This window comes from Macadamia integrifolia, chromosome 9 (assembly GCF_013358625.1).
Source record: "Macadamia integrifolia cultivar HAES 741 chromosome 9, SCU_Mint_v3, whole genome shotgun sequence".
Lineage (NCBI taxonomy): Eukaryota > Viridiplantae > Streptophyta > Magnoliopsida > Proteales > Proteaceae > Macadamia > Macadamia integrifolia.
Window position 1 is genome coordinate 16121533 of NC_056565.1, and position 11623 is coordinate 16133155.

The 11623-nt window shown below is 37.2% G+C and overlaps 1 protein-coding gene and 1 long non-coding RNA gene across 3 annotated transcripts; one reads left to right on the forward strand and one right to left on the reverse strand.

Moving 5' to 3' along the window:
- The first annotated feature begins 3666 nt into the window (after positions 1-3666).
- On the forward strand, positions 3667-8184 carry LOC122088491. Of its 2 annotated transcripts, none has more exons than XM_042657772.1 (2): positions 3667-3868; positions 5686-8184. In XM_042657772.1, the coding sequence occupies exon 2, from the start codon at positions 5695-5697 to the stop codon at positions 7993-7995; it is 2301 nt and encodes a 766-aa protein (XP_042513706.1). In that variant the 5' UTR covers positions 3667-3868; positions 5686-5694; the 3' UTR covers positions 7996-8184. The 2 variants fall into 2 exon arrangements, with proteins under 2 accessions (XP_042513706.1, XP_042513707.1); XM_042657773.1 differs by having other exon boundaries at positions 5692-8184.
- On the reverse strand, positions 6903-8935 carry LOC122088492. The gene is made up of 4 exons (XR_006143082.1): positions 8500-8935; positions 7714-7957; positions 7446-7624; positions 6903-7113 (listed from the first exon to the last, which is right to left on the reverse strand). It is a non-coding gene; the product is annotated as an uncharacterized LOC122088492 (long non-coding RNA).
- Positions 8936-11623: the final 2688 nt, after the last annotated feature.

Here is an 11623-nt window from a genome sequence, read left to right on the forward strand (position 1 = left end):
AAAAAAAAAAGGGTATTCATTTCAATGATATCATTTCAACTTTTTTTTTTTTTATTGGTTAACAACGGATATTCAGGCCTTCGGCTTGACTAATCCCTCGGGCTCATACTAACCTCATACCGAGATTGAATGAGAACCATTCAATTTTCACTGAAAGTAGTGAAGAGCACTAAACACTCCAGTGTGAGTGACCCAAGGTGTGTTGAGTGGAAGTCGAACTTAGGATATTCGAGTTTACGGCTCGTACCAAATTTGTTGCTCGCTAACTGCGCTACCCCCTTGAGTTAATGATATCATTTCAACAGTTCAATGGCAAACTAGACTAAGAAAGATTTAAATAACAAAAAATAAAACAACCAATTGCGATAAACAGTTTTAGTTTGGTTTTGACACCTTAATTGAGACACAACCAATGAACGAAAGGTCAAGGCCAATTTTTTAAAAGGAAGCGAAATGAAATAAAAAATAAATCTTTGTATTCATTATCTAAATTTTATGTACTAACTCCAAAATAGTCTAAATATAGTTATTTTAATTTGGAAAAAAACTAGGTAAGCCACTGGTATATCCATATCTATATCTATCTCTCTCCTCCTTTCTTTGAAAAGTCTCCTATGCCATCCCATTCCATTCCATCCCATCCCTTCTCATCCCTCCTTTTGGTTGAGCCGCTAGCTCCAGGAAAGCCGACGGCATACCTAACCTCCTCCTTTTTAATTTTTCTATATTTTGCAACCAAATTCTTTGGATTTAGGAAGAAAATAAATGTTACATTGGAAAAGTTTGATTACCTTCGTTAGTAAGAATTTAAGGTAATTATAGTCTATAGAGCCATGAGGCCCATGACTACAAAAGTTTGAATTTTTCTTTTAATTGATTTCGCTTCCCTTTCTCTAATTACTTGCAATGAGACTAAGCCTTAGCAGATAAAGATAATTCTATATTGCTATTATCCAAACTCTATCCCATAGATTTTATTTTTCTATTGTACTATCCCCCCTCACGTATTTGTGAATAATTTGGGATTCAGGATTAAGCTCATGTTGCCAAATTGAAAATTCATTAAAAGGGGGAGGAGGGGATTATAGTGAAAAACTATATTTAGATTAATTCAAAAATTACATTCTACAATTTAGAAATTCTACTCTTCAGTTTTTAATGTTGATTGTACCTATTTTCAAACGACATTAAATAAATTATCATACTTCAACAGAGTCGATGCATCCCACATAACCAAACTTTCACCAAATAAAAATATGATAATTAAAAATAGTATAAAAACATAATTCTTTTCGAAGAATTTGAATAGTTGACAAAATTAAACTATAAATTCCTATACATAGTTGGTCATATATATGGAAGAGATGGGTCACCAAACTTTGATATAATGTCCATTCAAAGAGTCTTATCTATTCAACAATCATGATGAACAAGCCAACGCTCTACATAGAAGAAAGCTTCTATGGATGTCCCCTCCAAGAAGTTCCAGATAATGGTACTAGCTGGTTCTGTTTCTGTTAATTTGTTCAATTTATGTTCAAATTATAACTTAAAATATATATATAAAAAAAATTAAGTAATTTAGATGGTTTTAATCAACTAAAACACTATAGTTACTTTTTTTCTTTTTTCTTTTTTGATAAAGAACACTATAGCGTGTACATGTAATGCTAAGACTAGCTAGTTTTTTTATCGGTTAAGTATGTATAATTGGTCAATCGCATATCCTTTTTAATTGGTTCAAAATCAACAGTTTAAATGGTTTCACATTTTAAAATCAAAACTGATCCATCTAATAAAATAGTTTCACCTTTTTTTTTTTTTTTTTTGGTTAATCAAAGTGTCCGGCCCAGCTTACCTGCACCTCGACTAATCCTCAAGAAGATCAGCACAGCAACCCACCGTCATGATCTCTACTTAAATCGCAAATGCACAAATGGGGAATCAAACCTGAGACCGTGCGCCTAATCCACACAATCCCCAGTTCACTAACCATCTGGGTAACCCACGGGTGGATACAGAATAAATAAGAAAACACACATACACACACACTCTCACACAATGCGTACGATAGGGATCGATCCCACGGCCTCCTCCCCTAGGTGCCGGCTCTACAAGCCGAAGCTACCACCACTAGGCTATCCTAGTGTTCGTGATAGTCTCACTTCTTAATAATACTGAATCAGTTAATAAATGGTTTTAACGGTTTATTGATTCTGGTTTAAATGATTTAATTTGATTTCCATAAACTGTTTTCTACAAACCCTTTCATTAATTCAACAATCAGGATGAACAAGCCCAGCAATGGCTGCAACCAATGCGCTATGCACTGGATTCATGGTTCAAATCTTGTCAATAATTAGATCCAAGGGTCTCTAGCCACTTGTCAAGTTTTAGCCAATTAGAGCTGGTTGCATAGGAGGTACAAGTCTTGAATGGCTGTAGTTAGGTCTTGGGATCCAATTAATCCCACCTTAAAATAAGTTTCTGGTGAGGTTGAGGGTGTGTGTGCACGTAATAAGAATGCATATATAATGTTAAGGAGAAAGAATACCATCCACTTGCATCCCTCATGCCTAGACACATGGGGAAATGAAGGCAGGCTGCATCTTTTCACAGCTTGCCAAAGGAAAATGGATTTATTAGAACTCATGGAGAATTTCAGAGAGACATCATTTCGGGCGCTGGCCAACTTGAAGTAGCTTGAGGACTAAACTTGGAGTACTCCCTTCATTTTCTGGTCATGTGCATCTATGATTGTTTGAAATGGATTCTGATGGATTGAAACATTACATCACAACGCTACAGAAACTTTCATTGACATTGGCTATGCCAAAAAAGGTTAAAAAAAATAGAAAAGATGGGGAGAAGATCAAACATGTACCTTCCATCTTTACAAGGGAAGTAGTGTAATGGACGTGGGTGGGATTTTAAATGAAGAAAATCTCATGGATCCAAGCCTGCAGCCTCGCATCTAGATTCGGTATCTTTCTCTCTCTAGGAATTAAATATGGGTCGTTGTATTTCTTTTACTTCTAGTAATATAAATTGTGATCTTAACCCCACAAGCAAACTTTGCGTGCTCTTGTGTTATAGGTATCTGCCTCTATTTTATACTTAATTTCCTTTTCCTCCCTGGTGACAAGTGTCATTCACTTTACCCCTAAAAGGTCAAGAAGTCTGTAAAATACACAAACCCGCCCCACCACCAGACAAACCCACCCCCTCTTAAGAGAAAAAGTAGAAAGCATAGTTGTCAGTTGTCACTTAGAGAATTCTTGGATCCGGCTCATTGCCCTTGTCTCACTCATAATTATGGGGATGAACATGATACAATTAGAAAAGAATTCAATTTCATAAATCGATTTACAAGGTGAAAGGACTCAAGACTATATTAACTCGTAAACTGATATGAGACCGTAATAAAAGTCACAAGATAAGACATTGATTCAACTGATCTTGAATTCTCCATATCTTAGCTTTACTTTCCAAATCTGACAAAAAAGCAAAAAATCAAGAAAGAATAAACTGAGACTTAAAGTTGTTGGCAAACAAGCGCAGGAGGAATATCAGATCTCACTCTCTACCTCTTGCTTATGCGACAAACATCTAACTGTTCCCTCTCATATATATAAACCATCATCAGCTGAATTACAGGTTGAGAGAGAGAGAGAGAGAGAGAGAGAGAGAGAGAGAAAGTCCAGCATCAGACCAGTGGAAGAGCTCAGGGCCGTAATAGTATCTCGCAGTCGTTATCGTATCTCTTTGCGTTTCCCCATATCTGCTTTCTGAAGCGAGCTAGAGTGTTGGTTTGGTTTGGGGTTCTCTTGCCAGTAGTCTTATCAACACCAATATTTCATGTTATCATGTAAGAATCCTTCTACTCTGTATCTTTTATTTCTACTTAGACAAACTAAGAAGAATAAAAAAAATTGTCTCTCATTTGTTATGTTACCAGTGGCCCTTCTCTCTCTCTCTCTCTCTCTCTCAATGACCAAATACCAATGTCCCCAAACTCAGGATGAAATTTTACTGTTACTCGGCTCACAGCCAAAGGAATAGAACCTTGAAGAAGGGCATTTTGAAAAATATTAAAATCTAGAAAGGTATTTATGAATCAAAAGATGAGGAGAATTATTTCATTTCTTTGGCTATGAGCTCGAATAACAGTGATTTGTTTTTTCCACCAACGCTGACTTAATTTCTTGCAACCCGAATAGCAGGAATGTTCTTGCTTCCTGTAATCACATGCACCAAAATGGAATCTCTCGAGGTTATTTTTGAAAATACTAAAACCTAAGGGGTATTTGCAAACCCATAGGGAAGACGCATGTAATTCCACCTCTGCATGCGAATTTCCATGTCCACACTAAAAAGTAAGACTAGAAATGCTTAAGAGACAAAATTGACAAACTATTTTTGTCGAGGTAAGACCAATGGAATTTATAGTCCTTGTACGAGCAATGCCATGTGGACGGGTGATCAGAGAACCCTTAACTTGTTGATATTCTGGAACGGTAGATCTTTTCTACGTAGCCTACCCTTGTAAAGCTTATCAAGGTACCTTAAATATCTAGATGTAGCCCAAATTTTGTAGAGATGTAGACAACAAGGTCTCCCTTCACATGTATGTAAAATTTTATGTCAAATAAAGTTTTCTTAATGCAAATTTGAGGTTCAAAAATTTAGGAATAGAAAGAAATATATTGTAGTGATCAAATTATTGTAAGCATGCATGGACACATATGAGGATGCATACAAATACATGAGAGGTTATTTTATTAAACCAAGTTTTGATAAGTGAAACACCAAGGCCTATGAAAGTTTTTTTTTTTTTTGGGGGGGGGGGATTTTTCATATTTTGTGTAGGAAGAGTTAAATTAATAATTAATATTTGACAATATAAAAAGAAATGTGAATTAAATCAAACAACAAAATACATTATAAATTGCATAAAATAATTTTTCCCAAATTATATCGTATGAAATATTTCAATATGAAATATTAGAAAGGGCAAAGGTTTTTAGCACATGCCTTTTGGAAGGGATTTTCAAACGGATTATATATCTACCACATGGCAAATTATATAGGATCACAAAATTTTGTGCAGAGGTAGACCCCAGATTCCCTTCAATTCCTACATGTTATGTATTAGACGAAATGGAGTTTTCCACTACAAGAAAATGGCTCAATGATTGCGGTAATTACTGATGCTAATTGAACATGAGCGATTTTTTTTTTTTTTTTCCTGCTAGAAGTCTGATACGGAAGTCCCATAGTTATTTAACTTATTTGCTTCCCTTTTTTAATTCATCATACTATCAATGTCAAATAGTGCTAGCTGGATCTTGATCAGGGTCAACTAAGGTCAACCAGGGTCAACCTAACCTAGCTCGTCTCAATTAGGGTCAGGCTGAGTTGGATTAAACCGGACAAGATTGGGCTTGGGTAGAGAAATCTCGGCCTAACCTAGGACAGAACTGGGCTTGGGTTGAGTTATTGGGGTGGGTATTGAAAAACACTTCAAACACTTCAACCAGGCCCAGTATTGACACTCCCAATTAATGTAAGTGTGCGATGGCTTACATATTAAATTCTTCAACCCATAAGGTTAAGCTATTATTTCCTTTGCTGTATCGGTTCCTTGCTTAAGAAAAATTTTATTTCTATTTTGCCTTGGCATAGTTGCAGGATATGGCAAGCTTTGTAGCAACGATAAGAAGGCTATGGGGTGAATGGGAACTGAGGTCCTTAGTTCTCATTAGCCTCCTCATTCAGACTATACTAATTTCCTTGGGAAGTGTCCGAAAGCATAGAGCATCCAGAACGATCAGCTTCCTGGTTTGGTCTTGTTACTTGTTAGCCGATTGGGTTGCAACTTTGGCTCTTGGTGTCCTTGCTAAGACCTTACTAATGAACAACTCTTCTGATGGAGATAATCAGTCTGGAAGCAGCAGCGAAAAAGATGATGAGCTTAAAGCATTTTGGGCACCTTTTCTTCTACTACACCTAGGCGGCCCAGACAACATCACAGCTTTCTCATTAGCAGATAATGAGCTTTGGTTAAGGCATTTGGTTGGACTCCTATTCCAGGCTGCAACTGCAATTTATATCTTCATCAGTTCTTTGCCTGCTGAACCTACACTTTCCTTGCTGATGATCACCATTCTCATGTTAATTGGTGGAATCATCAAGTATGTAGAGAGGACACTGGCTCTCGTGAAAGCAAGCCGAGATCATTTTAGGAAGTCCATGCTCACTAAACCTGACCCAGGACCTGACTATGAAAAATTCATGGTGGAATACACTTCCAAAAAGAATGCCGGCCTTGATATAAGGATAGACTGTGAAAGGGAACCTGAGTCGCCAAAGCAGCAGGAAATTAAGGAAGAGAATGAAATAGAGCTGATATCGAAAGCTCATCATTTCTTTCAGATATTCAAGCGTCTTATTGTTGATCTCATCCTCACTTTCCATGATCGAGATCGAAGTCAGGACTTCTTCACCAAAACAAGTTCGGACAAAGCATATAAAGTTATTGAGATTGAACTTGGGTTTTTGTATGAGGTTCTATACACCAAGGCCCCTGTGGTTCGTACTCGCATAGGTTGGATTCTCCGCTTCACCAGTGTATCCTCCATTATTGTTGTTTCAAGTATCTTCTTTGCCTTCACTGACAAGCAACAATATCACAAGATTGACATAGCAATAACATGCGTCTTACTGAGTGGGGCTATTGCTCTAGATTTTTGGTCACTCACTCGATTACTCTTCTCAGACTGGACCGTTGCTTGGATGAAGATGAACAACTTCAATCGATTTATCATGAGAATTGTGTTTAAAGTTGTTTCTTATAAAGGAAGAGTACTACTGCAACCCAATGGATCAAGGTGGTCTAATTCCATGTCTCAGTACAACCTGATCAATTTTTGCATCAAAGATCATCAACCATTCTTCTTGGGAAAAATCATGGAGAGCATTCATGTGAAGGACCTTTTTGATACACACTGGTACAGAACTAAAAAGGAAATCTCTGAGGAGCTTAAAATATACATCTTCGAGGAGTTGCAAAAAGCGGCCGTTCCTGGGTCTGCAGGGTCTTATCACTCTTTCCTGCATTTTGGAACTAGTAGAGGTCAATTGGCACTTCAAAGCAGGATAAATGATCAACAAGGTCATCATGAATTGGCAAACCAAATCAGGAGACATAATCAAGATGATGAGATACTAGAAGATAGCATCAAGGCTGAATTTGATGAAAGCATTTTGCTTTGGCACATAGCTACAGATATCTGCTATTATTTGGATGGAGAAAAAGATAAATCCAAAACAGTGTTGTCTGATCAGAGAAAAAGTAGGGACATATCCAATTACATGTTATATCTTCTTGTATCACGTCCTTCAATGTTACCTGAAGGAATTGGACAAATCAGATTTGGGGATACCTGTGCTGAGGCCCAAAGGTTTCTCCGCCAAGGAGGGGGGAGAGAAACTGAGGAACAAGCCTGCAAAAGGCTGCATGAGGTGAACACAGATATTTCACTCCTAAATGTGAAAGGTGACCGATGTAAATCTGTATTATTCGAGGCATCCAGAGTTGCAAAAGCATTGTTGAAACAAGTACCTGATGATGTAGAAAAGAGATGGACAATGATAAGCCTTTTGTGGTTGGAGATGTTGTGCTATGCGGCAAGTAAATGCAGAGGATATTACCATGCTCAGAGACTTAGTGCTGGCGGGGGAGAGCTTCTCACCGTCGTCTGTTTTTTAATGGTTCATCTTGGTATAGGAAAGCAGTATCGTATACATAGAGGCCATGCTAAAGCTAAGTTAATGGTAAAAAATGATGAAACCGGAATCCTACTTCCAGATGCAGGACCGCATGAAAAGACCACCTTCCCGCCTCTGTGGTCAAGGACTCCCAGCGCTATCTCATTTTTCCGAAAGCTGCTGCAGTCTGCAGTAGAAGCAGGTAGAAGCCATAAGACTGGATAGCGATCCCTCTCCCTCTGTTCTCTCTTTCAACTAAATTTTCACATTGTTCTAATTAGCTTCTGTTTATGCTGGTTTGTTTATTTATAGAAGAGGCTGTTCCCATTAAATTGGGACAAGGCTGAGTTTGTTGTCGTTGTTTATTTAGAAAAGAAAATCTAGCCTACATGATCCAAATTATCCCCCCAGCTTTATGGGATCTCATCAAACCCAAATCAATAAAATATCATCTAGTAATCGTTGTTGGCCATTCTCCAAGCAATGGCAAAGACCCAATTGAGCTAATATCGGAATAAATGCAACCCCATCAATTAAAAAGGGGGAAAGGGAGATCAAGTGTTTGGTATGCATTCCCACTAACGTATTCTTAATTATAGAATGCTCACATCTGTTGAGCATTTCATCAAACAGCGCATGGGCAAGCTCTCCACTATTGAGATCGAAAAAGCTTTGCAGAAATACAAATTAATTTCAAAACAGAGTAAAGCGTTAAGAGGTGAAACAAACCTTCGTGGATGTTTTGAAACGGAGGAAGAACTCTTCAATGCAGAAAATCCATCTCTTCTATCTCTCTCGCTCGTCTTGACCCTTCTCACCCTCTGTTCTGTTAGTTGAACTCTCCATTGCAGAATATCGGATCCGTTTCCTCCTCCGACACTGGTAGTTGTGTGCCCTAGCCTAGCGTCCCCTCCAACGGACGAAGAGAATGAAGCAAGAAGGGAATATGCGATCTCGGCTCTCGGGAGTCGGGAGCATATATATGTGAGATCGATCCAGATTGATATTGAAATGATATCGACTTTGACGGATCCCATGACCGTCCCTGAGTCTCAGGACCTTGGAAGAGGTGACTCTAGACTCGAGCCGGAGAATGGAAAAAAATTGCATTCCAAAATGGGCTACATTCTTGGCGGCATTCTGATTAGAGTTGTCAACAGCTGATTTGAACCGGTTTTTTTAATTTGGTTTAATCAGTTTCAATGTGGGGATGAGTGAAACTCAAACATGAACCAATAAGGATGCATTCGTTTTGATTTGGTCTCGGTTTACTGTGGAAATTTATTCAAAAGTATGAAAAAAATATATTCTTTTATAAAATTTTATGTTGGTATTAATATCTTATTGGGGTTTATCAATTTGGATCCGGTTTTTAAGTTCAGCAATGTTTTATTAGTTTCAATCAATTTCATTGGTTCGGGTTAGGTTTTGACACCTCTAGGCTATGTTTGGAAGCCAAGGAAATTTTTTTTTTTTTTTTTTTGAATTTAAAGAGAGAGATAAAGACATAAGAAAATCATTTTGTGATTATGATTTTGTCTTATTATGTCTTTGTACTATGTTCTTTTCTTTTATTGACCACCAAACATAGCCCTAATTCCAATGATATGAGAATGGAGTGCTGATCAAACATTGTTTCTTACTATTCAAAACACATTCTTGATAAAAAAAAAAAAAAAATGCATTCCAAGAATACATGCCAAACATTGCTGGCCAGGTTCACCAATCTTCTTTTGGGTTAGACCCTAGCTAGGCATGGTGCAATGAACCACTATTCATAGATGCCTCGGCTCAAGTTGTGGATTGCATTTTTAGTCTTTAATGCAGAGTTGTTTGTTACGTATTTAAATTTTAATGCAGAGTTGTGTGTGATTAGAGTAACCATATTACTTTGGCCGATTGCAAGTTAGTGAGCTCTAAAACTTGGAGGAAGGCCTTAGAACTTAAAGAGTTTATCTTATTAAAGTCCAAATGGCTGATTGGCTTTGGTGAGGTTAATTTTTGCTTGATAATTGATCGGGTATGGGCTCCCTAATCAACTATGTTGATGGTGCCTTGAATCTAAATATTGAGACTTGGATAAAAGATGTGCTTAGAGGTGATGATAGTTGGGATCAAGATGTGTTGAATGTTATTGATTTCTCAAAGATTAGAGATAATATTCTTAACTCCAACATTATATTATCAAGTAAAGTTGACAGATTGGTTTTGACCCGGGCGAGTGATGGCTTTTTTTCTACTAAGTCGGCATGGAATGAGATCCGATTGCACTCTCCTCAAGTTTCTTACTCTAAATGATTATGGAATAAGTCAATTCCTCCCAAAATTAGTTTTTTTTCATAGCAAATCTTAAATGAAAAGATTCCAATTGATGATGCTTTGATGAAAATCGGTATTCCATTGGCATCTAAATACTCTTGTTGTAGGGATCTTTGGAGAGAAACGACAACTAGTAGGAACAAATGTTTCTAAGATTTGGGATTTTTCTTAAAGAACAATGGACATTGATGTTATTTCAACTCAGGATCTTGGAAGTAGGATCCTTTATTGACAGTCATGTGCTGGTGTTAAAGGTATTTGCAAGTATATCACGAGCTTGTTGCCAACATTTGTTGTTTTGAAATTATGGTGTGAAAGAAATAGCATAAGACATGGTGAAGGCTCACATGCATCAGTTACCATCATTGAGAGGGTTAAATATTGGATTCATGAGATCACTTATCTCACTAAATTCTCTAAAGCCCTCCCTTTGAGAGATGATCTTATTCTACATGTATTTAAGTTAAATCCTCCTATTAGTCAAGCTAAGGCTCTAATTCCTATTTACTGGTGCCTTCCCTTTCATACTATTAAACTGAATGTAGCTGATGCAAGTAAGCAAAATCTGGGCATTAGTGGTGGGGGATGCATTATTAGAAACAGCAACAAGAATGTTCTTGTGACTTTCTCTAATTTCTATGGGGTGTATTCAAATTCAATGGCTGAATTTAGAGCCCTTAGAGATGGATTGAGATTGTGTGGGGAATTAGGCCTCTCCAATTTTTATGTTAATTCTGACTCCTGCTTGGTTGTGAAGCTAGTTACCCAAAGAACCTGTAATTTGTGGAGTTGTTGGCATTGGTTTCAGGAATTTATCAACCTCTGTGATTCTTTGAGAGTCCACATATCATTTTCTTATCGGGAAAGCAATCGAGCAGCGGATTGATTAACTAATTTTGCATGTGATTCTACAATAGATTTGGCTTTCTATGTTGATGTTTCTCTTCCAGGTGATCTTAGTGGCATCATGCCAGAGGACAAGGTTAATTTTACCAGTCTTTAGAATGTAATAATTATTTTGTAGGTGTTTTATTTTGAGTTTTGAGAGTGATAGAGTGACTTGTCTCTCCTGGGTTGGGGTATGGTGGGTTATGTCCCCCTTTGTCTTTTTATTATTAGTTTCATTTTTAAAAAAATTCTAGGGGCTTTCCCGGGTCCCAGATAATATTTTGGAAAAAAAAAAAAATTGTGTTCTAGTTGTTACTTTCGTGCTTAGCAGGTGTATCAAGAATTCGTTATCTAATTCCTTCTTTCATGAAAGTATGTTGGGTGATGAATTATCTTGGTGGAGGACATAATGCATATAAGAAGTTTTGGAATGATCGATTTATATGATATATTAAGTAGACAATCGGTACCTTATTATAGTTTGTTGTTATAAGTTTGTGGCGTATTTGTAGTTGTGTGTCAAGTTGACAGCCGACACTTATTATGATTAGCCATAACCCATCAATCTTTTTGTATGGATCCTTGCGCTCATCCTTAATTGGTACCCTCATGTAACCGACCCCATTAAGTTGGGATAAGATTTTGG